We start from the raw sequence: 26,408 nt of genomic DNA, 5'->3' as shown, positions 1-26,408 counted from the left end.
AAGCACTGCTCCAGCTGTTGATGTAAGCAGGTTACCCGGTGTCGAAGAAGAAGGCACAGATCTACAAAGAGGAGGTAAGGTATCTGGGGCTTGTTTTAAAGGGCTCAAGGTTCCAGACCCTAATTGGGTCCTATATACTGATGGCACTAGCCTGATAAAACAAGGAAAATGGCTGTCAGGTTAGCCAAAGCGGAAGGGGCCATCAAGTCTGAAAAGGGATGGTGGGAATTGCCAAGTGGCAAATTATTGGTACTGGAGGAGCTGGCGCACACTCAGGTAAGCCAGACACACCAAGCGATCCACCTAGGCCATGCTGCCTGCTCAGAGGTTAATGCTACCTCTCGGGGATTCAGACAAAATCCTCCGGGTATTCAGCTGAAAGACACACTGCCCCTTGAACACCTGGGAGTGGACTTCACTGAAATGAAACCTCATTGACACTACCATTATCTGCTGGCCATGGTATGTACGATCCCGAGATGGGCAAAAGCTTTTCCTACCTGGACTGAAAGAACATCAGACGTAGCCTGGCGCCTGCTTAGGGAAAGAGTTCCCAGATTTGGATTTCCTACCAGCATTGGATCAGGCAATGGTCCAGCTTTTGTAGCTGATTTAGTACAAGTAACCAGAACTTTAAACATCAAATGGAAACTGCACACCGCATATAGACCCAGAGTTGCGAGATGGTGGAATGAACCAACCGGACACTTAAAGAGACTCTGCAAGTGGATCATAGAGACTGACTGCTACTGGGTGGACTTGCTTCCGATGGCTCTGCTCAGACTCAGGATGACCCCACAGTCCCAAGGCTATTCTCCATACGAAATTGTGTGTGGGAGGCCTCCTCCCATAATAAAACAGGTGTCAACAAATTTGCCTCAGGTAAGGGGGGATAGGATTTCACAGCAGATGGAACTGGGTAAGGTAATAAATCAGGTAACTAAGTTTGTACAAGAAAGGGTGCTGTTCCCCCTTGGGGAACAGATTCATGAGTTTACACTTGGTGACCAAGTATGGGTTAAAGATTGGAAACATGATTTGCTAACCCCTTGGTGAAAGGGCCCTTATGTTATTCTAACTACCCCTACTGCAGTTAAAGTTGCAGGTATTGTCCCTTGATCCATCATACGAGGGTGAAGACAGCACACCACGCAGACCCAGAAAACGCTGAGTGGACTGCACAGAGGGACCCCACTGACCCTCAAGAGACTAAGACCATCCTTCAGAAGAAGGAAAAGAAGATCCCGGACGAGCCCCTTCAGGATGAAGCCGCACAATCAACTCCTGCTGCTTGGCCTCATCAACGTGATTTTGAATTTAACTTCTGTCTCAACTCAGGACAACGTTTTCACCTCATGGGCACATTCCTACACGGACTTCCACAACACCTACAGCTTATGGGTATATAGGACTATGCCTCTGTCTGTGAAGGATGGACTTCCTTGGTGGGTGTCACCGCTCCGCCAAGCTGATTTTAAACCACTCTGCCCTTTTCTGGGATGACAAAGAGACATTCCTCTCTCTTGTCAATCATTACCTCTCCTTGCTCTCTTGCTGTAAGACCTACAGTCAATAGACTCGGGTCATGGGTTTACATTTGATATAAATGCTAATGTTGCAAAAGCCTAACCTACAACAAGACCCAGTAAATCTACCTTATTTACATGCTAGGTGGACAAGATCTGTGTTTCAATGGTATGAGTATACTGCTGCCTTTTTCGTACCCTCTGTAGGGTCAACAAATATATTATGATTAAAGTAGAGGCCTTGACTAATTTCACAAACAGGCCCTCCTAGATAGAACAGAAGCTATCCAAGCCTTAAATGAAGAGCAAATCTAAATGAGAAAAGCACTAATTCATAATAAAATGGCTTTGGACATACTCACAGCTGCTCAAGGAGGGACCTGTGCTATAAGTAAGGTTGAATGTTGTGTATACATTCCTGACTTATCTGACAATGTATCGACTACTTTAGATGTCATGAAAAACCAGGTAAAAGCAATGTCAAATGAGAACATTCGTTTCTGGATTTTGGTCCTATCTTGGGTAAAGAGCGATTGGTGGAAAACTATATTTACCACTATTAGAGTTGCCTTGATAGTTCTGCTTTGTGGACCCTGAATTTTACAATGTATTATAAACTTTGTAACCCAAAGGTTGAGGTCATTCTCCCTAATTGGCAATTCGAGAGCCAGGCTGCAATAATATGAGTTAAGAACATCAAGAGGGGGGAATGAAGAAGGAATTCATAGGGCCTGGGCTCCATCTCAGGCCTGTCTGTGCTGATCATGCTCGGCCACCTCTCCAGTGGACTCTGAACTCTCTGCTTAGTGCCTGTGGGAACGACAATGGAAGGATAAGACCCCCTCCGGACAGGGAAACCTTGAAGATCATACCCAGGTTACTCATCACCTAAGAGAAAACACACACTAATCACCCCTGCCTCCAGGCACTATCTATCAGACTGTAAGCACAGGTTTATCGGTTATTAACTGCTTGGAATGTAACCATGGGCTTATTGATTATTAACTGTTTGAACACATAACACGTGAACGATGGGATTATTGTGATTGTATTTACCCTTCCTTTGTAAGCATCAAGGGATTGGGGTGGTGGGTTTGGACACGAACACATGGGGTATAAAAGATTTTCACAAATGCTGGTCAGGGCCCTTGGCTAAGAGGAGACTCTGCCTTGGGCCCTCTGGTGTAATAAACTGCACTCACTATCTGCATTGTCCTTCTGAGTGAGTTTGTGTCCCGGAAAGCATGGCTGTCACAAGGAAGTGAAGAAAGAATTTGAGTATGAAATTTCTAAGGTCATATGTGTAGTTTCCAGTGGACTCGAAATAATATGGTAAAAAACAAAAAAACATCTGTCCCCAGTATTCCTAGAAGTTTGGAAATTTTTTCACAGCTCCACCCACACACTTCTGACTACGGACAGAATTAGCACTTTTAAAAGTGCTTAATATAGTTACTAAGAAATATGCAGTTTTTCTAAAACCTCCCCAAAATGGACGGGTTTTTAGGTCATGTGAGTTGTTCCAGGCCAAGAGAGTATTTTGGTTCTAACTGTGAATGTGAAAATTAATCACTGGAGAAAAATACATAAATGATGAAAAAGAATCAGGAATGGGTCAGGAGATGACGCTCTATGACAGTGACAGAAATAAACCTAAGCTAATCCAAAATCATCTCCACTGAAGCAGATGTTCTCAAACCAGACAGCAAAGTATGACTTCCTGCCCAATGCTTGTCCCTCTCACCTGACTTATCTGCTTCATCCATAGACACATACCTAGATGTATGGCTGTGTCCATTCTCCTTACATCCCAGGGATCCTTCATTTGCTCCAGAAACAAGACCAGGTCCGGCTTAGAGACCACAAGACCTGTTCATCAGAAAAAGGAATATGTGTTTTCTGAGATATTCATCAATTTCCAATCCAATATGTGTTCAGGTGAAAGAGAAGTCAAGGTAGAAAGTTAAAATAGCATTAAAAAATGATTTCGCCAAATAGTTTATTGGTGAAATAAGAAGCATCTTTAAAAGACAAATGCATCAAAATCAGATTCTGATACTATGCTCAAGTACTACTAAGGAAAAGGACACAGTGGAGTTCCGGTTTTAAGCGGAGAGTGGCACTATTTGATACCACAGAACTTACAGAATTACCACCAACCTAGAATGAAGAATATGCAGTTCAAGAAGCAACAGTTAGAATCATACATGGAACAGTTGACTGGTGGAGGATTGGGAAAGGAGTACATCAAGACTGTACATGGCCACCTTGCTTATTTAATTTCTATGCAGAGTACATCATGTGAAATGCTGGGTTGGATGAATCAAGATTACCAGGAGAGATATCAACAACCTCAGATAGACAGATGATATCACTTTAATGGCAAAAATGGAAGAGGAACTAAAAAGGCTCTTGATGGGGGTGGAAGAGGAGAGTGAAAACGGTGGCTTAAAACTCAACATTCAGAAAACTAAGATCATGGCATCCAGTCTCTTCACTTCATGGCAAATATATAGGGGAAAAGTGGAAACAGTGACAAATTTAATTTTGGGAGGGGCGGTGGGCTCCAAAATTACTGCAGATGGTGACTGCAGCCATGAAATTAAAAGATGCTTGCCCTTTGCAAGAAAAGCTATGACAAAGACAGCATATTAAAAAGCAGAGACATCACTTTGCAAACAAAGGTCAAGGTATGGTTTTTTCAATAGTCATGTATGGATGTGATATGTGGAACATAAAGAAGGCTGAGCATCAAAGAATTGATGTCTTCGAACTGTGGTGCTGGAGAAGACTCTTGAGAGTCCCTTGGTCAGCAAGGAGGTCACACCTGTCAATCCTAAAGAAATCAACCCTGAATATTCATTGGAAGGACTGATGCTGAAGCTCCAATACTTCGGACACCTGATGCGAAGAGCCAATTCATTGGAAAAGACCCTGATGCTGGGGAAAATTGAGGGCAGGAGAAGGGAGTGGCAGAAGATGAGATGGTTGAATAGCATTATTGACTCAGTGGATATGAATGTGAGCAAACTCTGGGAGTTAAGGAAGGCTAGGGAAGCCTGGCTTGCTGCATTCCACGGGATCGCAAAGAGATGGACATGACTTAGCGACTGAACAACAAGGAGGCAGATTACATCAAGAAAGGTTACTTTCCCCTAGAAAGTAGGGATCTTAACCTCTACTGGACAAAGCAGAAAATTCCTGGAAACATTGTAGAATGAAGGAACAAAAACCCTGAGGATACATAAGGGATTCTGGAAGCAAGTGATCCTCACCCAAGCAGGCCAGATTCCCGTAGTTCTCTAACATCACGTCCCTGTACAATTCCCGCTGACCGAGGTCCAGGCATTCCCACTCCTCTTGAGTGAAATCTATGGTCACATCCTGGAACGTCAGCAGCCCCTGAAATATAAAGGACATGAGCCATGTGGACCTAGGAAGACTTCCTAATGTGACCCAAGATGAAACCAGCAAGAGAAATGGTTTTGATATAGGAGAATGTCTGGTGTTACACAAGAATATAATTTTTATACTGCTGTATGTTCCACAGTATTTATAAGCCTAGGAAAAGAGAATGAGACATGATCCACAGACCACTATACAAACTATTCTGATCTGGAAGAAAAATTATAAAAGAATCACATCAACAATGACCTATCTATTTTTGAGAGTTGTACTCGTGTGACCCAGGATAAACTGTCTATCAATGAAAGCGTGTTAGTCACTCAGTCATGTCTGATTCTTTCCGACCCCCTGGACTGTAGCATGCCAGGCTTCTCTGTCCATGGGATTTTTCAGGCAAGAATACTGCAGTGAGTTGTAATTTCCTTCTCCACGGCAATCTTCCCCACCAAGGGAACGGACCCGGGTCTCCCACATTGCAGGCAGATTCTTCACCATCTGAGCCACCAGGGAAGCCTCCTATCAAGGAAACAGGAAATATTTTTAAAAAGCATGATGCTCTGATGTAAGAATTCTGCAGTGGGGCCAATGTGCCACATTTTTAACAAGCTTATTTTAACTAGTAGTATTGAAAATTCTGATACATGAATGACTGTTCTGAATAGCAAAGAGGTAGACCACTAAGGTAAGAATTGATACTTAACATTGAATTTTAAGTGTTTCACAAAATTGACAGGTCTGATAGAATAGTACCCATAGCAGCAATAATCCTTTGTACTATTTAGTATATACTATATGTCTTTCTAAAAGTTTTTACAGGGTCTTGAATGCATCACATAAATAATATAAAATCAACAACATTGTTGTTCCACCGTTTTGCAAATATTTTGTCAAACATTCATTAAATGACAGATCTTGAATTTTGCTTCAATTTATGTGAACTAAAATTTAACTGGTAAAACACAAATACACAGAGACAACACTAAAGAAAGTGTATAGGAGTTTTTCTAGGGTCTTCCCTGGTAGTCTGACCTCCCAAGTCAGGGGGCTGGGTTCAGTCCCTTGTTAGGGAACTAGATGCCACACGGCACAGCTAAAGTTTGCCTGCTGCAACAAAGTCTCCCACATGGCTCCAAGTTTCTGCAGGCTACGACCAAGACACAACTCAGTCAAACATAAAGACGTGTATTTTTTAAAAAGAAATTTATATAACTGGGGAGAATACCAAAACAAGGGGAAAAAATGTTTTAACATTTTCCTGCATACAGACATATATTAAAATGAGGCTACATACTGACTAAGAGTATTAAGGAAAAGCTAACATTAGAAAACTAAGATGACGGCATCCGGTCCCATCACTTCATAGCAAATAGATGGGGAAAGAGTGGAAACACTGGCTGACTTTATTTTTGGTGGCTTCAAAATCACTGCAGATGGTGACTGTAGTCATGAAATTAAAAGACGCTTACTCCTTGCAAGGAAAGTTATGACCAACCTAGACAGCATATTAAAAAGCAGAAACATTATTCTGTCCACAAAGGTCCATCTAGTCAAGGCTATGGTTTTTCCAATAGTCATGTATGGATGTGAGAGTTGGACTATAAAGAAAGCTGAGCACAGAAGAATTGATACTTTGAACGGTGGTGTTGGAGAATACTCTTCAGAGTCCCTTGGCCTGCAAGGAGATGCAATCAGTCCATCCTAAAGGAAATCAGTCTGGAAGTTCATTGGAAGGACGGATGTTCAAGCTGAAACTCCAGTATTTTGGCCATCTGATGCGAAAAACTGACTCATCTGAAAAGACCCTGATGTTGGGAAAGATTGAAGGCAGGAGAAGAAGGGGACGACAGAGGATGAGATGGTTAGATGGCATCACTGACTCAATGGACGTGAGTTTGGGTAAACTCCAGAAGTTGGTGATGGACAGGGAGACCTGGAGTGCTGCGGTTCATGGGGTCGCAAAGAGTCAGACACGAATGAGCGACTGAACTGAACTGATTCATATTCAGTTCAGTTCAGCAGACTTCATTCATACTCATATCAATAAAATCAGTTCAGTTCAGTTCAGTTCAGTCATTCATATTCATGTCAATAAAATTGAGATTCTTTTAAATGGGTTAAAATATATAGATCTACTTGTGTATGATATTCTTTGTATATTTTAAATACACTAGGGTGCAAACATATACAATGGTATGAGATAAATTAGAGCTCTTGGTTCTAAAATTTTAATTTCTTGAAAAACTGGATCATTTTATAGAGCTGTATCTTAGACATTCAACACAGGTGAAAACAGATTAGCACCAATAAGATTGTTGCAAATATTTTGATTAAAAAATGCAAAAATGTGAGTAAGACCGTGTCTGTGATATGAGCGTGGAGTGTACTGGAAACATCACACTTGGGCTTGAGTGATGAAAACTCCCACTCCCAAAACCCAGTATCTATCATCAACACAGTGAGTGTTCATTCTCCAAAGCAAAGAGAAACCAAGAAGATGTGGAGTTTCTCCATTAACTGTGAGGGTTTTCACGTTCGTCATTCCACTTTTCCACAGCCTTGTCTAAAGACAGACGGAAAAAAAAAAAGAACTTTATAGCCTGATAATCTAAGAGAAATCACCAGAGCCAGTGGACATCATCTGTCATGGTGTAAATGGATCACACGGAAGATGCACTATCAGAACCTGGGCATTTCGGAAAAAATAAGGAATTTATAACTTGTACCTGACATAAGAAATATCAGTGTTATGCAAACTTCATTTCATATATACTTCCTCTGTTTTGTATCCTTACAATGTTGTCACGAAAGTGTATATTCCTCGGTTCTTTGTTTCGTCACAACAAAAATTTGGAGTGACGGACATTAAAGACCCTTGGCGGGTCAGAGCTCTCGGAGGACAGACCGTGTTATAGCTCTTAAATAAATCAGTGTTACACCTCTATTTATTTAGATAATGGCCGGAAAATCCATCTTTGAGTTCTGAGGACATGTCGATCCCAAGACACAAAAAGAAGATCGCCCCAACGCGCGGGAGAGAGAGAGAGAAGGAAGAGGGCTTTGGCTCCTCTTTTTATCTGTTTCTCTGCCCCTGGGTCTGTCTTATGTAAATCGGGCCTAGGCAGGCGCGTTGTTTGTTTTACCTGAGGTTCTCAGTCCAGTCATAGGACCTTCCTTTGTTCTATTTTCGCGGGCTTTCCCTTCCAGGTCTTTTAGCCACCGCCATTTTGGACTCTTTTTCCCTATTCTAACTACCTAACAATGTGTTTAACTACTAAGTCTTAGCATTACAGAGGACAGTATCGCCTAGTTTTCTTTTTATTTCTGAGCATTTTCTGAAAAATTCTGGATCACTGAGTTTATTCAGTATATAAGGGCATTTTCTACCTCCTAAAGAGCTGAAATGGCATCCATATGTAAACTCATCACGGCATTTCCCCTAGTTCCCTAAGATCCCAACACCGAACCACATCCCAGTGGGAATCTCGGATACCAGTGCCTCTCACAAAGGGAATATATTCACCAGTTGAAAGTCGCTAATTCATGTTGAGAATTCATCATGCTCCGTAGAAAGCCAGGATACACACAAGAGAGACAAGATTCTGGGACTCAAAGAAGAAGTGGTCTAAAGAGCCAGGCTTCACTATGATACGAAGAAAAGGAAAAAATAAAGAAGTTGATAACGAACACCCAGGCAGAAAAGTTAGAAGCAGAGAACTAAAGGTTTGCAGGTTCTCAGTCCAGGCATTTCAGGAAGAAAAGCAGACACAGCCCCAGACCCGGGACAGGACTCCTACCTGAGAAGCTGCCATTTCCTCCTCTTCTTCCTCCTGCTCTGCGTCTTCTCTGGGGATGTTACGTCGCAAACTCACATCTGCATCTTGAGAAAATACCTTCAAAGGCATCCATGCAGCTGTTTAACCTGCAACTGCTGCAGGGAAAGAGAAGAAAAAGTTTTCCTGTTTCCCTCACCCTTTTCTGAGATCCTTCTCGACTTTCTGTGTTCCCAATCTGTAGTGGGGAATCAAGACTAACCTGATAATGCTAATCACATCCTTGTGCTCTACACTACTTGCTGATCGTCTGGGCTAGTTCTTCTCCTTCCTTTTCGAGTTACAGAGAACAGTTCACGAGAGACAGTGGGCCCTCCTTCTGTACTACCGGACCCACCCTAGTAGGGTTGTCAAAGAAATTTAAGAGGAAGACTCGCATTCAGAGCCCTGAGGGGGAACCTCACACCTGAGACCTCAGGAAGGGAGTGTTTAGGGAGGGAACTTCTAGAAACAAAGAAGGTCAACCTGATTCCCTGGGGAGGGGCTCTTTCTAGGATGGGTGTGGTCGTCCACAGCCTGCCTGTATCCTTGGGGTTGGGAGGGGAGAGGTGAGTGTTTCGTGGGAATCACCTGGGGGTCTTGGGTTCCTGCCAGGCTTTACTTGCAGAATTCTTCCCAAATATCTCCCCTGTCCTTAGTTTTGTTCACCCGCCTCTGCAGCCTGGGGACACAGGTTTTCACGAAATGATTTGCTTTGTGACCACCTCTCTGCAGGCGTGGCAGCTCCAACTTCAGAGACCTAGAGCCTGGAGGCACTTCCATCCCCGCTTTCTTGGAGAAGAAACGAGGGGCAGCAGGAGGCCTGGCGTGCTGCAGTCCAGGGCGACTGAGCACCTGAACTGAGCTGAACTGAAGTGAGCTGGACACGCTAGGTTCACAGTGCGTATGGGCGGAGCCAAATGCCTCTGAAAACGATGCCCTAAATCCTATCTGATGACCAACCAAGGAAGTAATGATCGGTGTTGTCATAAGTTACATTAAACATGAATTAACACGTGAGAATGTTGTTGTTTTACTTCCTGTGTGTTTTCCTAGGTTTTATGAATCAACTGCTACAGTTCGTTGTCTCCTCCATTTAGAGAGCTCTATTTTCCCACATCTTTAAAGCATAATGACCAAGGAAAAATTAAAGATAGAAGCATATTCATCTTTCTCATATTATATATTCTAAAAAATATTCAGTCTGCATTCACCAGTACAAACTTTCTTTAAAGCATAATGACCAAGGAAAAATTAAAGATAGAAGCGTATTCATCTTTCTCATATTATATATTCTAAAAAATATTCAGTCTGCATTCACCAGTGCAAACTTCTACAAACTTGTAGAAGATTTATTTCACTGCAGATTTGAGAATAAAGTATAGACATTTCCCATATACCTCTTGTTCCCACATGTGGACAATCTCCCTACTTAGCTTTCCCCACCAGAGTGAGCATTTGTTACCACTGCTGAATCTACGTGGGCAATAAATAGATAAATTCTCTAGTTTAACCCTCTGTTCCTCTTTTAGGAATGTGCACTCCATACCTCTAGATAAATGTTTAATAACATGTGTCCATCATGACAATTTAACACAAATTATTTCATGGTCCTGAAAGTTCTCTAGACTTAGGATGTTCATAGTCCCTCCTTTGAATCCCACAGTAATCATGGACCTTTTTAATCTCTTCTATATTTCTTAGTAGATTCCCAGGTGACTGAGTGGTAAGGAATCTGCCTGCTGATACAGGTTATCGAGGTGATGCGGGTTCGATCCGTGGATCAGGAAGATCCCCTGGAGGAAGAGATGGCAACCCACTCCAGTATCCTTTCCTGGGAAATCAATGGAGAGAGGTGAGCATGACAGGCTACAGCCCCTGGGATCACAGATACTCAGACACAACTGAGCACAGATAAGAACATTTACCTACACCAGAAAGTCTTATTGTAAAAATCCTACTTTTTGTAGCATTTTCAAATAGGCTTCTTTCACTTGGTAATGAAGGAGGAAACAGACAGAGCTGGACTCCATCCTAGACCAGGCTGTGAGCATTAGGCTAAAGGCATGGTTACCCTCCCAGTGGACTCTGAACTTTGTGTCCTGCTGTCTACAGAAATGGCATACCAATGGAAAATCAGATCCCACCCCGGCCCCCCATAAAAGAGCCTCAGGAGTTGTATTTGGACTCTGTTGCCTAAAAGAATATGGTAATTATCTCTGTAATACAACAAAATGGTAAATTCCATTCTGTTTATTGGGATATGACCACAGGCCTGTTCATAAATATCCACTGTTTATTTAGTCCTGTGACACAAGAATCATGGGTTAACTTTGATCATATCTCTGTTTTACCTTGTCCAGACTAGTTTCAAGGAGTTGGGGAGGTGGATTTGAACAAGTACACTTAGGGTATATAAAGTTTTCACAAAAACTGTTTGGGGTCCTTGGATAAGAGGAGACTCTGCCTTGGACCCACCAGTGTAATAAACTGCACTCCACTATCTGCATTGTCCTTCTGAGTCAGTTTGTTTCCCAGAACGCATGGCTACAACAGTAAAATGCATGGAATGATTGTCAATTTATTTTATGCCTTAAAGCTTAACATGCAAAAGCTTAAGAACTACCTCTGCGCCTATATTCCTGCTCAGTAAATAAGTTCATCAATACCATTTTTTAAATTCCGTCAATATCTGTTAAGACAATATTTGCACAAATATAGAGATCAGACGTGGACACAGCAGGAGAAGAAGAGGGGGACCAATTGAAATGGTACCATTGACATATATACACCACCATGGGTAAAACGTTGGAGAAGACTCTTGAGAGTCCCTTGGACTGCAAGGACATCCAACCAGTCCATCCTAAAGGAAATCAGTCCTGATATTCTTTGGAAGGACTGATGTTGAAGCTGAAACTTCAATACTTTGGCCATCTGATGTGAAGAAGTGACTCATTTGAAGAGCCCCTGACGCTGGGAAAGATTGAAAGGGGGAGGAGAAGGGGCCGACAGAGGATGAGGTGGTTGGATGGCATCACTGACTCAGTGGACATGAGTTTGAGCAAGCTCCAGGAGTTGGTGATGGAGAGGGAGACCTGGCGTGCTGCACTCCATGGGTCGCAGACTCAGACACTACTGAGCAACTGAACTGAACCGATGGTGAAATTAGGTAGCTGGTGGAAAGCTGCTGTTAACCACAGGGAGCTCAGCTTGGTGGTCTGTGCTGAGTAGAGGGGTGAAACGCAGACCACGGGAGGGAGGGCCAAGAGGGAGAAGATTTATGTATACTTAAATCTGATTGACGATGTCATACAGCACAAACCAGCACAACATTGTAAAGGAATTATATTTGAATAAATAAATAAATATATATATATGTCTCAAAAGGAAAAAAAGCTAAACAGACTGGTCACCCAGTGGTGGAGAATCCATCTGACAGTGCAGGGGACAAGGGCCTCATCCCTGGTCCAGGAATACTCCACATGCTGTGGGGAGACTAAGCCTGTGCCCCACAGCTGCTGAGGCTGGGCGGGGCAGCTTGCTCTTTTCCATGGGCAAGAAGCAAAAGATGCTCACCAGCGCTAAACAATAAGAAAAGCAGAGCAAAGCTACAGTGATGTATGACCTCATGTGGGTCAGAAGAACAATGAGCAAAAAGCCCACTAATAATATCATAAACGCCGAAGGGGCTTGGAGATCAGGGAACCTCCTGCATGGCTGGAGGGAATGTAAGCTGGTGCAGTCACGTGAGAGGACCGTGTGGAAGTTCCTTGAAAAACATAACCTCCTGACATTTAAGGCAATGAATTCCATGAAAAGTAGACAAAACAGATTAATCAACAAATTGACAAGTTTTATAGTTTGTAGTAAATCATCTGCAATTCTGAAATGACCAGTTTTGATCTAGCATTTCTAAATTCTCTAAGTTAAATGTGTAAGAATATACATACACTCACATATTCCGTCTTGGTTTTCTCACGGCTAACATGTATATTTTCAGATATTTATATCTTGTATTCAATGTGTGTTATATAAATTATGTATATATCTTCAGATATTTATATATTGCATTCAAAGTATGCCAAAGCCATGAGAAAACAGTTCCTTTAACACTTACAAGACACATGTGCTAAGAATTATACAGGGTAAGATTTTAGAAATCTTGGTATAGACAGAATTTTCCCATCATGGCTGTTGATTATTCTTTTTGTGTCTTTGTTAAACTTCCATTTGCTTAAATGAGCCCCTGAAAAGTTCTAGCTAACAGAAGAACAAAGGACAATTGCAGCAGGTGAGTTTATGACTCTAGGTCCTCAGAGAACTCACAGCAAGCCTTGAGGGCCCCTGAGGAAGGACAAGGCTAGAACCAGGCAGAGAAAATTCCAGTATTGGGGTTCAGACCTGACCCTGGGTGAAGTGCTGTGGGTCCCACAGGCTGAGTGTGGATGGGTCCGTTCAAACAAAGATGAGCAGGATGCTGGTGAGCTCTGAGGGGATCACTGAAGGGGGGGCGTGTGCAGTAGACCCTGGGGTTCAGCAAGACTGCTGGTCCCAAGGAAGGGGTCATCTAGCGCAGGTGCTCACAGGACTGGCTGGTGTGAGTTCAAGGACCTGCAGGCTGTCTGCTCCCCAGACAGATGCTGAGGCAACAACAGCATGGAGCAGTTCAGGGGAGCTCTCAACAGTACTCTGTATGATCCTTCTTACTAGAACCACCATGATGTCCAAGTAGATAAAAATGGGAGTGGAGACACAATGTAGAAATGATGGGAAATATAGGAAGTTATGAGAGGTTTAACGGCAGTAAGGAACTAATTTCTACAGATGTCATCGCCCTGTGCTTCAAATAGTTTATCATTAGGTTACCTTTCCTGCAACCTTAAATAGGTGGGAGAGGTTAATGCTGGTGGTGCGTTAACCCTTCATTCATTCCACATAAATTGTGACACTGCAAAACCATTCACTTTTATTAATTAAGATACATTAATTTTACACAGATGGAATAAAACCTTTTACAACTGTTGTTTGATCCTTGATTAAAATACACATTACAAGCTTCTAAAAACTGTCCTGTTTCTCTGCTGAAATGATCTGAGAATGTGATTTATATGGTTTACAAAATGGAGGCTAATTTAGTAAACATGGATGGACATTCATTATATTAATATGACTTTTCCAGAAAGAGTTTTCTATACTTACATCAGATAGAAGAGAAGATGTCCTTCCTTCAAGCCTGCCAGATAATACGCATGATTTCTCTATGTTGCTGTTATAAAAATACCTTCGATTTTCATGAACTATCCTAGTTTTATGATTAAAAAGCAACTGACATAATTACTGAAAACTTAGAGTAAACTTCTGTCTTACTTTGAATTATTCCCTGAACACTTATATCATGCTGACCACAGAGGTGTTTGACATCAGTGAGAAATACCTCCATTCAGAGGTTTAGTGCCTATATAACATGACTGTGTTCTGAATCTTATAAATTGGACAATAAATGTAAATGAGCCCCACTTCATATAGAAGGGCTTCTCTTACCATTGGCCAACAACCATCAACAACGTAAGTTCATACATACAATAGAAACAAATCACAGCATGTAGTAATTTCAGAGTTGAATTATGTTAGTTTTGATTCCTTAATAATCTCAAATAATATTAACATAAACAGGGATACATTAATAATAATTATACCTCTGCAAATATCCACCCCTTCATCTTGTGATCCATACTATCATATAAATTTTGGATGTATTTTACTTATGGGATACTTGTTAGAGTGTTTCTGCTTAGAGTAATTCAACAAAAGTGGTACTAATGACATTCTTTCTAGTATGAATTCTCTGGTATTGAGTTACATTTGATGTTTGATTAAGCAGTTTTCTACATTTTTTTATTTCATTCATGTATCTTTCCAAAGAAAACACTCATTTTTTCAAAATTGTATATTTAGGACCAAGTTTTTTACTACTGATTCATTTCTAGGGTTTCTCTGCAGTATGAATTCTCTGATTGAGTGAGGTGATGGCTGTGATGAAATGCTTTGCCACATTCCTTACATTTCTAACATTTCTCTGCAGTATGAACTCTCTGATGTCGAGAAAGCCCTGAACTCTGGGAAAAGGCTTTGCCACAGTCTGTACATTTATAAGGTTTCTCCCCAGTATGGATTCGTTGATGCTGAGTAAGAAGTGAAAAATAGATAAAGGCTTTGCCACATTCTGTACATTTATAAGGTCTTTCCCCGGTATGGATTCGCTGATGTTGAGTTAAATTTGAACTCTGCTTAAAAGCCTTGCCACATGCTGTGCATTTATAAGGTCTCTCCCCAGTATGGATTCGTTGATGTCGAGTGAGAGAAGAATAACGGATAAAGGCTTTGCCACATGTTATACATTTATGAGGTCTCTCCCCAGTATGGATTCGTTGATGTTGAGTTAAAGTTGAACTCTCCTTAAAACCCTTGCCACATGCTGAACATTTATAAGGTGTCTCCCCAGTATGAATTCGTTGATGTCTAGTAAGAAGTGAATAATTGATAAAGGCTTTGCCACAGTCTGTACATTTATGTGGTCTCTCCCCAGTATGGATTCGCTGATGTGGAGTTAAAGCTGAACTTTGCCTAAAAGCCTTGCCACATGCTGTACATTTATAAGGTCTCTCCCCAGTATGGGTTCGCTGATGGTGAGTTAAACCTGAAAGCTGCTTAAACGCCTTGCCACATGCTGTACATTTATAAGGTCTCTCCCCAGTATGGATTCGCTGATGTTGAGTTAAAGTTGAACTCTTCTTAAAAGCCTTCCCACATGCTGTACACTTATAAGGTCTCTCCCTAGTATGAATTTTCTGATGTTGAGTAACACATGAACAGCAGATAAAGGCTTTGCCACATTCTGTACATTTGTATGGTTTCTCCCCAGTATGGATTCCCAGATGTTCAGTTAAATATGAACTCTGATTAAAGGTTTGGCCACATGCTGTACATTTGAAATCTTTCCTTCCTGTATGAATTTTCCTATGTCTACTTAGATTTGGTGAGTTACTAAAGACTTTTCCACATGTATTACACTTGCAATGTTTCCGCTTAGTCTGAATATTCTGCTGTTGAATAACTTTTGAAGACTGGTTAAAAACCTTACCATAATCATAACAATTATAAGTCTTCTCTCCAACATCAATACTGTTATAAGTATTAATAGTAAGATATGAGCTTTGATAAAATATATCCCTACACTTATTATGTTCAGAATTCTTATCTGAAAGTTGATGTCCCTGTTCTTTCACGAGATATGAGACTTGATCAACATTATGCCCAGGTTCATTGCATGAAGAGCTTCTCATTCCATCATGCATACTCTTGTAATTATTGGGGGTAGAGCTCCTGCTTAAGGCATTACTCATTTTGTTACACTTGGAAAGTTGTTCCACACTAATTATACCTACATATGTATTGAACAATGATGGCTGAGTAAGGGGTCTCCCATTATTATCACCATTACAGATTGTGGAACACGGAGAAAATAGTTCCTGGTTGAAGAACAAGAAACCCTTGTTAAAGGATCCCTCAAATTGATTGTATTGGGAACTTTTCCCCTCATGTTTAAGTTTCTGGTTTCCAGACATGTTTGAATGTATATTTAATAGACAGCTAGGCTCAGAGTATAGGTTTGAATGAGTATTTGCAGTAGAGACTAGATGACTTTCCAGATTTTCCACATTTCCCTTCAGAGAACATGTATGTTTCAAGAGATGATGTGGATCTTTGCTGACAAATATACACTTATCTGCAGATGTTGATGACGGAAATTCGTCATCTGAAATTGGTTTTTCCTTATTTGGTTCATATCCTTGATTTCTTTTGGCAGAAACTTTTACTTTATGGGAAACTGTACCAACTTGGTTGTGTCCATCATAACATGCTCTCCACTCTTTAAATGCCCTCATAGATTCCCAGTCCTTGGTTAAATGTAAATTTCTAAGGTGAAATCTTTCATATATTCCTGGCTTTGCTGTTGAGAGTAAATCTTCTAAGCCTGGCTTTTGGCTCCTCAAATCCTGGGTGTCATGAGAAGACACAGCTGAAAGATACCAAATGATAAGTTATTCTACTTACTATTCTTGGGGAATAGAGTTTACCATTTACATAAAATTGGCATACACTTGGCTAGATTAAGCCTAAGACCGAGATAGAAGGAGTCAAGATGGCAGAGGATTCGGAAGACGTGGAGTTCATGTCTCTCCAAAAAAGCATCAAGAATACATTTTGAAGTGGAAAACTTCTGACAGAGCCCTGGGGAACACGGGCAGAGGAACTTGGACACCTGAAAGGACAAGAAAGATTCCTGCTGAGCCAGGTAGGAAAAGAGAGTGATGGTGGAAAGGGAAGAGGAAAAGAAGTAGGATGAGACCTGCAAAACCCTGGGGGGATCTGAAGAGAGGAGAGGTCTCCACATCCAGGGAAGCCCCTCACTGGGGGGAGTTCAGTTGGGACAGAAAGGGAGCCTCGTTCTCTGTGGGAAGAGAACACGGCAACCAGCGTGCAGGACTGAGTGAGACCTGTGCGCAGGGTAATGACCCTTGCCCAGCACACCTAGCCTGAAAGGGTGTCCTCCACTGCAGACAAGGGCAGGGTGCTGGAACGTGGGGTCCGGAGAGCAGACCCCGGCAGAGGACTGCGGTTGGCCGTGAGGAGACATCCTGAGTGAACGGGAGGGACGGAAGAGCTCTGCAAATGGAATGCTTGTGGAGGAAGCCTGAACCACCAGAGAAGCAGAGCGGTGCTGTTCAGTGATGCCTGAAGGGAAGAACCTCCTTGCAGCCTCTCTGCCCCTGTGCCTGTCCCTGCCTCTCCAGGCACTAGGAATGGCCCCCACCCAGGTGGGTGATCTCACGACCCCCACAGCTGCTTCCTCCTCCCCAGCCTCCTCCCCACCAGGGTAGGCTCATGGGCTCCAGGGGCACCTTCAGAGCACACGCCTGTGGGTGGTCCCAATGTACAGGTGGTCCTGAAACCACAGCTGAGCCCCAAGGCCCTGCCACTAAGCCAGAAAAGCTGAGATCTCTCCTTGCATCTGTACAAACCATGGTGTTACACCCCACAACTGGCTTGGTAAACTCAGCCCCAACAGAACATCTGGATGGAAATGAGTCTCTGGCAGTCAAGGCCAGTCTGGCTTTAGCAACTGTAGTCTTTGTAGGGGTGCACATGAGGCATTTGGGCCAGGTCACAGTCTACATTGCCCCCATAGCACCGCAGCGGGTCCAGCTCCACAATGAATGTACACCTGGGATATGACTACAGTGGATCTCTGCTGGTGACCTGGTGAAAACAACATCTGAGAGACACCAGGGTCAAGTGCCAGGATACCCATGGTTCAGATGGGGCCAAGATCAATGCCAACACAGGGTCACAGGCGAGCTTGCACAGCACATGAAAGATGACACGCAGAGCACTCTCCGAGGAGAACATCCCCAGAGGAGCAACACTCAGTGGCTTCCCTCCCAGTGGGTGTGCTCCAGTCCCACTAGATCAGAAGCACCACAGATCAGAGCAGAGCTAATTTCAGATCTGGGGCCTCTGCTCCACCAATCAGGAAGCAGACCCCGCCACAGACAGTGACAGCCACAGAGGAAAGGCGAAGCGGCCCTCAAGATCCGGGCAGACTCTGGTCACAATAGTAACAATCAACCCCCTCTCAAGGGCATAAGGGCACAAGTCTCTGGACCACCTCACCCACCAGGGAGCAGACACAAGAGCAAGTGGAACTAGGATCTGCAGCCTGCAGAAGAAAGACTACAAACACAGAACATTGGACAAGATGAGATGACAAAGGAGTATGGTGCAGAGGAGAAGTTAAGATAGAAACCTGCAGGAACAACAAAGTGAGGAGCAGTTGAACAGTGTAATGATTAATTTTTTCTTGAAGTAATCAAATTTACAAAGAAAATGTTTACACAAATTCTAATGCCTACTAATTGTTTAACCCACTTACCACTCATGTTGTTATCTGAGCATGTTCTAATAGAGTCTAAAATAGTAAATGATATTGAGCTAGAACTAATCAGAAATAGATGGCATAAATGATAAACTCCTGGGATGTTTCATAACAAACAAGATAGATTTAATGAGGTAAGAGTTCTTAACAAATCAAATGAGAATTGACACTTGAAAAATATGGTGAGAACACAGGGAACTCTACTCAATGCTCTGTGGTGACCTAGATGGGAAGGAAATCTAATCAAGAAAGGAAATGTGTATGTGTATCACTTCTTCTTTCTGTATAGCAAAACTATCATAACATTGTAAAATAGCATTTTGGAACAGAAAAATTTGTTCTTAAAGATGTCTCTATATAATCTATAAAATTAATAGTGGAGAACAATCAGAAAGAAGCACTGTGGGAAATATTCTAAACTCCAATGTCAGTAATTTGTTTAAGAACTCTGTGAGTTAAATAAATATATTAAAGCATTTTAGCATTAATGAATTGGGACAAATATACTTAACATGTATAATGTTAGTTCATATAAAAAAAAGAGAATCTTTAACATAAAATTCAGATTTACATTTTCTCATTTTAGTGAGGTGTCTTATACAGTGAAGAAAGAATTTGAGTATGGTATTTCTAAGGTCATATGTGTAGTTTCCAGTGGACTGGAAATTATATGGCAAAAAACAAAAAACATCTGTCCCCAGTATTCCTAGAAGTTTGGCAATTTTTTCACAGCTCCACCCACACACTTCTGACTACGGACAGAATCAGCACTATGAAAAGGGCTTAATATAGTTACTCAGAAATATGCAGATTTCCTAAAACTTCCCCAAAATGGACGAGTTATCAGGTCATGCAGGTTGTTCCAGGCCAAGACAACTATTTTGGTTCTAACTGTAAATGTGAAAATTAATCACTGGAGAAAAATACACAAATGATAAAAATGAATCAGGAATGCGTCAGGAGATGATGCTCTATGACAGTGACAGAAATAAACCTAGCCTAATCCAAAATCATCTCCAGTGAAGCAGATCTTCTCAAACCACACGACAAAGTATGACTTCCTCCCCAGTGCTTGTCCCTCTCACCTGACTCATCGGCTTCATCCATAGACACATACCTGGGTGTATGGTTGTCTCCATTCTCCTTACATCCCAGGGATCCTTCATTTGCTCCAGAAACGTGACCAGGTCCGGCTTAGAGACCACAACACCTGTTTATCAGAAAAAGGAATATGTGTTTTCTGAGATATTCATCAATTTCCAATTAAATATGTATTCAGGTGTGAGAGAAGTCAAGGTAGAAAGTTAAAATAGCATTAAGAAAAAGAATTTCACCAGTCTATTGGAAGCATCTTTAAAAGACAAATGCATCAAAATCAGATTCTGATATTATGCTCAAGTACGACTAAGGCAAAAGCAGGTAGTGAAATTCTGGTTTTAAGAGGAGAGTGGCACTATTTGATACCACAGAACTTAGAGAATTACCACGAACATAGAGTGAAATATACACAGGTCAAGAAGCAACAGATGGAATCGTACATGGAACAGTTGACTGGTTGCACATTGGGAAAGGAGTACATCAAGACTGTACATTGACACCCTGCTTATTTAATTTCTATGCAGAGTACATCATGCCAAATGCTGGGCTGGATGAATCACACCCTGGAATCAAGATTACCAGGAGAGATATGAACAACCTCAGATAGACAGATGATATCACTCTAATGGCAGAAATAGAAGAGGAGCTAAAAAGGCTCTTGATGGGGGTGAAAGAGGAGAGTGAAAAAGCTGGCTTAAAACTCAACATTCAGAAAACTAAGATCATGGCATCCAGTCTCATCGTTTCATGGGAAATAGATAGGGGAAAAGTGGAAACAGTGACAGATTTAATTTTGGGGGTGGGGGCTCCAAAATTACTGCAGATGGTGACTGCAGCCATGAAATTAAAAGATGCTTGCCCTTTGGAAGAAAAGCTATGACAAAGACAGCATATTAAAAGCAGAGACATCACTTTGCCAACAAAGGTCCGTATAGTCAATGCTATGGTTTTTTCAATAGTCATGTACGGATTTGATATTTGGAACACAAAGAAGGCTGAGCACCAAAGAATTGATGTCTTTGAACTGTGGTGCTGGAGAAGACTCTTGAGAGTCCCTTGGTCAGCAAGGAGGTCACACCAGTCAATCCTAAAGAAATCAACCCTGAATATTCATTGGAAGGACTGATGCTGAAGCTCCAATACTTCGGAAACCTGATGCGAAGAGCCAATTCATTGGAAAAGACCCTGATGCTGGGAAAGATTGAGTACAGGGGAAGGGAGTGGTAGAAGATGAGATGGTTGAGTAGCATTATTGACTCAATGGATATGAATGTGAGCAAACTCTGGGAGTTAAAGAAGGCTAGGGAAGCCTGGCTTGCTGCGTTCCACAGAATCGCAAAGTGTTGGACATGCCTTAGCGACTGAAGAACAAGAAGACAGGTTATATCAAAAAAGAAGGTTACTATACCCTGGAAAGTAGGGATCTTAACCTCTACTGGACAAAGCAGAAAATTCCAGGAGACATTCTAGAATGAATGAACCAAAACCCTGAGATTTTTGGAATTTTGGGGTTTTTGAGGGATTTTATAAGCGAGTGATCCTCACCCAAGCAGGCCAGATTCCTGTAGTTCTCTAACATCACGTGCCTGTACAATTCCCGCTGAGCGAGGTCCAGGCATTCCCACTCCTCTTGAGTGAAATCTATGGTCACATCCTGGAATGTCAGCAGCCCCTGAAATATAAAGGACATGAGCCATGTGGACCTGGGAAGACTTCCTAATGTGACCCAAGATGAAACCAGCAAGAGAAATGGTTCTGATTTAGGAGAATGTCTGGTGTTACTCAGGAATATAATTTTTATTCTACCGTATTTTCCACTGTATTTCTAACTCCAGGAAAAGAGAATGAAATCTGATCCACAGACCACTATAGAAACTATTCTGATCTGGAAGAGAAATTATAAAACAATCACATCAACACTGACTTATCTATTTTTGAGAGTTGTACTCGTGTGACCCAGGATAAACTGTCTATCAAGGAAAGCATGTTAGTCACTCAGTCATGTCTGTATCTTTCCGACCCAATGGACTGTAGCATGCCAGGCTTCTCTGTCCATGGGATTTTTCAGGCAAGAATACTGCAGTGAGTTGCCATTTCCTTCTCCAGGGGAATCTTCCCCACCAGGGGATCGGACCCGGGTCTCCCACATTGCAGGCAGATTCCTCACCATCTGAGTCACCAGGGAAGCCTCCTATCAAGGAAACAGGAAATATTTATAAAAAGCATGCTCTGATCTAAGAGTTCTGGAGTGGGGCCAATGTTCCGCATTTTTAACAAGCTTATTTTAACTAGTAATGTTGAAAATTCTGACACATGAATGACTGTTCTGAATAGCAAAAGAGGCTGACCAGTAAGGTAAGAATTGATACTTAACATTGAATTTTAAGTGTTTTACAAAATTGATAGGTCTGATAGAATAGTACCTATAGCAGCAATCATCCTTTCAACTATTTAGTATATACTATATGTCTTTATAAAGTTTTTACAGGGTCTTGAATGCACCACATAAATAATATAAAATCAACAACATTGATGTTCCACCGTTTTGCAAATATTTTAACAAACATTCATTAAATGACAGATCTTGAATTTGCTTCAGTTTATCTGAACTAAAATTTAACCAGTAAAACACAATTACCCAGGGACAACACTAAAAAAAGTGTATAGGAGTTTTTCTAGGGTCTTTCCTGGTAGTCTTAGCTCCCAAGTCAGGGGGCTGGGTTCAGTCCCTTGTTAGAGAACTAGATCCCACATGCCACAGCTAAAGTTTGCCTGCTGCAACAAAGTCTCCCACATGGCTCCAAGATTCTGTAGGCTACAACCAAGACACAACTCAGCCAAACATAAATACGTGCATTTTTAAAAAAGAACTTTATATAACTGGGGAGAATACCACAACAAGAAAAAAAAAAAAATTTAACATTTTCATGCATACAGACATATATTAAAATGAGACTATATACTTACAAAGAGTATTAAGCAGAAGCTAACATTCAGAAAACTAAGATGACAGCATCCAGTCCCATCACTTTATGGCAAACAGATGGGGAAAGAGTGGAAACAGTGGCTGATTTATTTTGGGGGGCTCCAAAATCACTGCAGATGGTGACTGCAGCCATGAAATTAAAAGACGCTTACTCCTTGGAAGGAAAGTTATAACCAACCTAGACAGCATATTAAAAAGCAGAAACATTACTTTGTCCACAAAGGTCCGTCTAGTCAAGGCTATGGATTTTCCAGTAGTCATGTATGGATGTGAGAGTTGGACTATAAAAAAAGCTGAGCAGAGAACTGCTGCTTTTGAACTGTGGTGTTGGAGAAGACTACTGAGAGTCCCTTGGACTGCAAGGAGATGCCATCAGTCCATCCTAAAGGAAATCAGTCTGTGGATGTTCATTGGAAGGACGGATGTTCAAGCTGAAACTCCAATATTTTGGCCATCTGATGCGAAAAACTGACTCATCTGAAAAGACCCTGATGTTGGGAAAGATTGAAGGCAAGAGGAGAAGGGGACGACAGAGGATGAGATGGTTAGATGGCATCACTGACTCAATGGACATGAGTTTGGGTAAACTCCAGGAGTTGGTGATGGACAGGGAGACCTGGAGTGCTGCGGTTCATGGGGTCGCAAAGAGTCAGACACGAATGAGCGACTGAACTGAACTGATTCATGTTCAGTTCAGTTCAGTTCAGCTGAGTTCATTCATGTTCATGTCAATAAAATCGATATTCATGTCAATAAAATCAGTTCATATTCAGTTCAGTTCAGTTCAGTCATTCATACTCATGTCAATAAAATTGCGATTATTATTATTATTATTGATGTTTAATTATTTTTGGCTGCACTGGGTCTTTGTTTTTGCCCTCAGACTTAGTTGCTCCATGGCATGTGGGATCTTCCCATACCAGGGATCGAACCTGTGTCCGAGGCATTGCAAGGCAGACTCTTAACCACTGGACCATGATGGAAGCCCCGAGAGATTATTTTTAATTGGTTAAAATATATACAGCTACTTGTGGATGTGATTCTTTGTATATTTTAAATACACAAGGGTGCAAACATATCCAATGGTATAAGATAAATTAGAGCTCTTGGTTCTAAAATTTTAATTTCTTGAGAAACTGGATCATTTATGAGCTGTATCTTAGACATTCAACACAGGTGAAAACAGACTAGCACCAATAGGATTGTTGCAAATATTTTGATAAAAAAATGCAAAAATGTGAGTAAGACCATGTCTGTGATATTAGCGTGGAGTGTACTGGAAACATCACACTTGGGCTTGAGTGATGAAAACTCCCACTCCCAAAACCCAGTATCTATCTTTAACACAGTGAGTGTTCATTTTCCAAATCAAAGAGAAACCAAGAAGATGTGGAGTCTCTCCATTAACTGTGAGGGTTTTCACATGTTCCTCATTCCATTTTTCCACAGCCTTGTTTAAAGACAGAGGGGGAAAAAAATGAACTTTATAGCCTGATAATCTCAGAGAAACCACCAGAGCCAGTGGACATCATCTGTCATGGTGTAAATGGATCACACGGAAGATGCACTATCAGAACCTGGGCATTTCGGAAAAAATAAGGAATTTATAACTTGTACCTGACATAAAAAATATCAGTTTCATGCAAAATTCATTTCATATAAACTTCCTCTGTTTTGTATCCTAACAATGTTGTCACACGAGTGTATGTTCCTCGGTTCTTTGTCTCGTCACAACAAAAATTTGGAGTGACGGACATTAAAGCCCCTGTGCGGGTCAGAGCTCTCGGAAGACAGACCGTGTTATAGCTCTTAAATAAATCAGTGTTACACCTCTATTTATTTAGATAATGGCCGGAAAATCCATCTTTGAGTTCTGAGGACATGTCGATCCCAAGACACAAAAAGAAGATCGCCCCATCGCGCGGAAGAGAGAGAGAGAAAGAACAGGGCTTTGGCTCCTGTTTTTATCTGTTTCTCTGCCCCTGGGTCTGTCTTATGTAAATCGGGCCTAGACAGGCGCGTTGTTTGTTTTACCTGAGGTTCTCATTCCAGTCCTAGGACCTTCCTTTGTTCTATTTTCGCGGGCTTTCCCTTCCAGGTCTTTTAGCCACTGCCATTTTGGACTCTTTTTCTCTATTTTAACTACCTAACAATGTGTTTAACTACTAAGTCTTAGCATTACAGAGGACAGTATCGCCTAGTTTTCTTTTTATTTCTGAGCATTTTCTGAAAAATTCTGGATCACTGAGTTTATTCAATATATAAGGGCATTTTCTAACTCCTCAAGAGCTGAAATTGCATCCACATGTAAACTCTTCACGGCATTTCCCCTAGTTCCCTAAGATCCCAACACCGAACCACATCACAGTGCAAATCTCGGATACCAGTGCCTCTCACAAAGGGAATATATTCACCAGTTGAAAGTCACTAATTCATGCTGAGAATTCATCATGCTCTGTAGAAAGCCAGGATACACACAAGAGAGACAAGATTCTGGGACTCAAAGAAGAAGTGGTCTAAAGAGCCAGGCTTCACTATGATACGAAGAAAAGGAAAAAATAAAGAAGTTGATAACAAACACCCAGGCAGAAAAGTTAGAAGCAGAGAACTAAAGGTTTGCAGGGTCTCAGTCCAGGCATTTCAGGAAGAAAAGCAGACACAGCCCCAGACCCGGGACAGGACTCCTACCTGAGAAGCTGCCATTTCCTCCTCTTCTTCCTCCTGCTCTGCGTCTTCTCTGGGGATGTTACGTCGCAAACTCACATCTGCATCTTGAGAAAATACCTTCAAAGGCATCCATGCAGCTGTTTAACCTGCAACTGCTGCAGGGAAAGAGAAGAAAAAGTTTTCCTGTTTCCCTCACCCTTTTCTGAGCTCCTTCTCGACTTTCTGTGTTCCCAATCTGTAGTGGGGAATCAAGACTAACCTGATAATGCTAATCACATCTTGGTGCTCTACACTATTTGCAGATCGTCTGGGCTAGTTCTTCTCCTTCCTTTTCGAGTTACAGAGAACAGTTCACGAGAGACAGTGGGCCCTCGTTCTGTACTACCGGACCCACCCTAGGAGGGTTGTGAAAGAAAGGTAAGAAGAAGACCCGAATTCAGAGCCCTGAGGGGAAACCTCACACTTAAGACCTCAGGAAGGGAGGGAACTTCTAGAAACAAAGAAGGTCAACCTGATTCCCTGGGGAGGGGCTCTTTCTAGGATGGGTGTGGTCGTCCACAGCCTGCCCGTATCCTTGGGGTTGGGAGGGGAGAGGTGAGTGTTTGGTGGGAATCACCTGGGGGTCTTGGGTTCCTGCCAGACTTTACTTGCAGAATTCATCCCAAAGATCTCCCCTGTCCTTAGTTTTTTTTCACCCGCCTCTGCAGCCTGGGGACACAGGTTTTCACAAAATGATTTGCTTTGTGACCACCTCTCTGCAGGCGTGGCAGCTGCAACTTCAGAGACCAAGAACCTGGAGGCACTTCCATCCCTGCTTTCTACGGGGCAGCAGGAGGCCTGCGGTGCTGCAGTCACGGCGACTGAGCGACTGAACTGAACTGAAGTGAGCTGGACACGCTAGGTTCACAGTGCGTATGGGC

At 42.0% G+C, this 26,408-nt stretch overlaps 1 protein-coding gene across 1 annotated transcript; it reads right to left on the bottom strand.

Moving 5' to 3' along the window:
* Positions 1-31: 31 nt before the first annotated feature.
* Positions 32-16,652, bottom strand: LOC133055136 (zinc finger protein 502-like). The gene is made up of 4 exons (XM_061140588.1): positions 16,635-16,652; positions 15,204-15,588; positions 14,821-15,119; positions 32-61 (listed from the first exon to the last, which is right to left on the bottom strand). The coding sequence occupies exons 1-4, from the start codon at positions 16,650-16,652 to the stop codon at positions 32-34; spliced, it is 732 nt and encodes a 243-aa protein (XP_060996571.1).
* Between the last annotated feature and the right edge of the window lie 9,756 nt (positions 16,653-26,408).

The sequence above is a fragment of the Dama dama genome, chromosome 4 (genome assembly GCF_033118175.1).
Source record: "Dama dama isolate Ldn47 chromosome 4, ASM3311817v1, whole genome shotgun sequence".
Classification (NCBI taxonomy): domain Eukaryota; kingdom Metazoa; phylum Chordata; class Mammalia; order Artiodactyla; family Cervidae; genus Dama; species Dama dama.
The sequence above is the reverse complement of the archived record's forward strand: the minus strand, read 5'-3'. Positions and strand labels throughout refer to the sequence as shown.

Coding starts and splice junctions, on each gene's coding strand:
- LOC133055136 (XM_061140588.1), bottom strand. Junction 15,120..15,203: donor ATGTTCAGCATGTGGCAAGG/GTTTTAAGGAGA, acceptor CATGTGGCAAAG/CCTTTATCCGTTATTCTTCT. Junction 62..14,820: donor GACATCAGAGAGTTCATACT/GCAGAGAAATGT, acceptor TCCTCTTTGTAG/ATCTGTGCCTTCTTCTTCGA.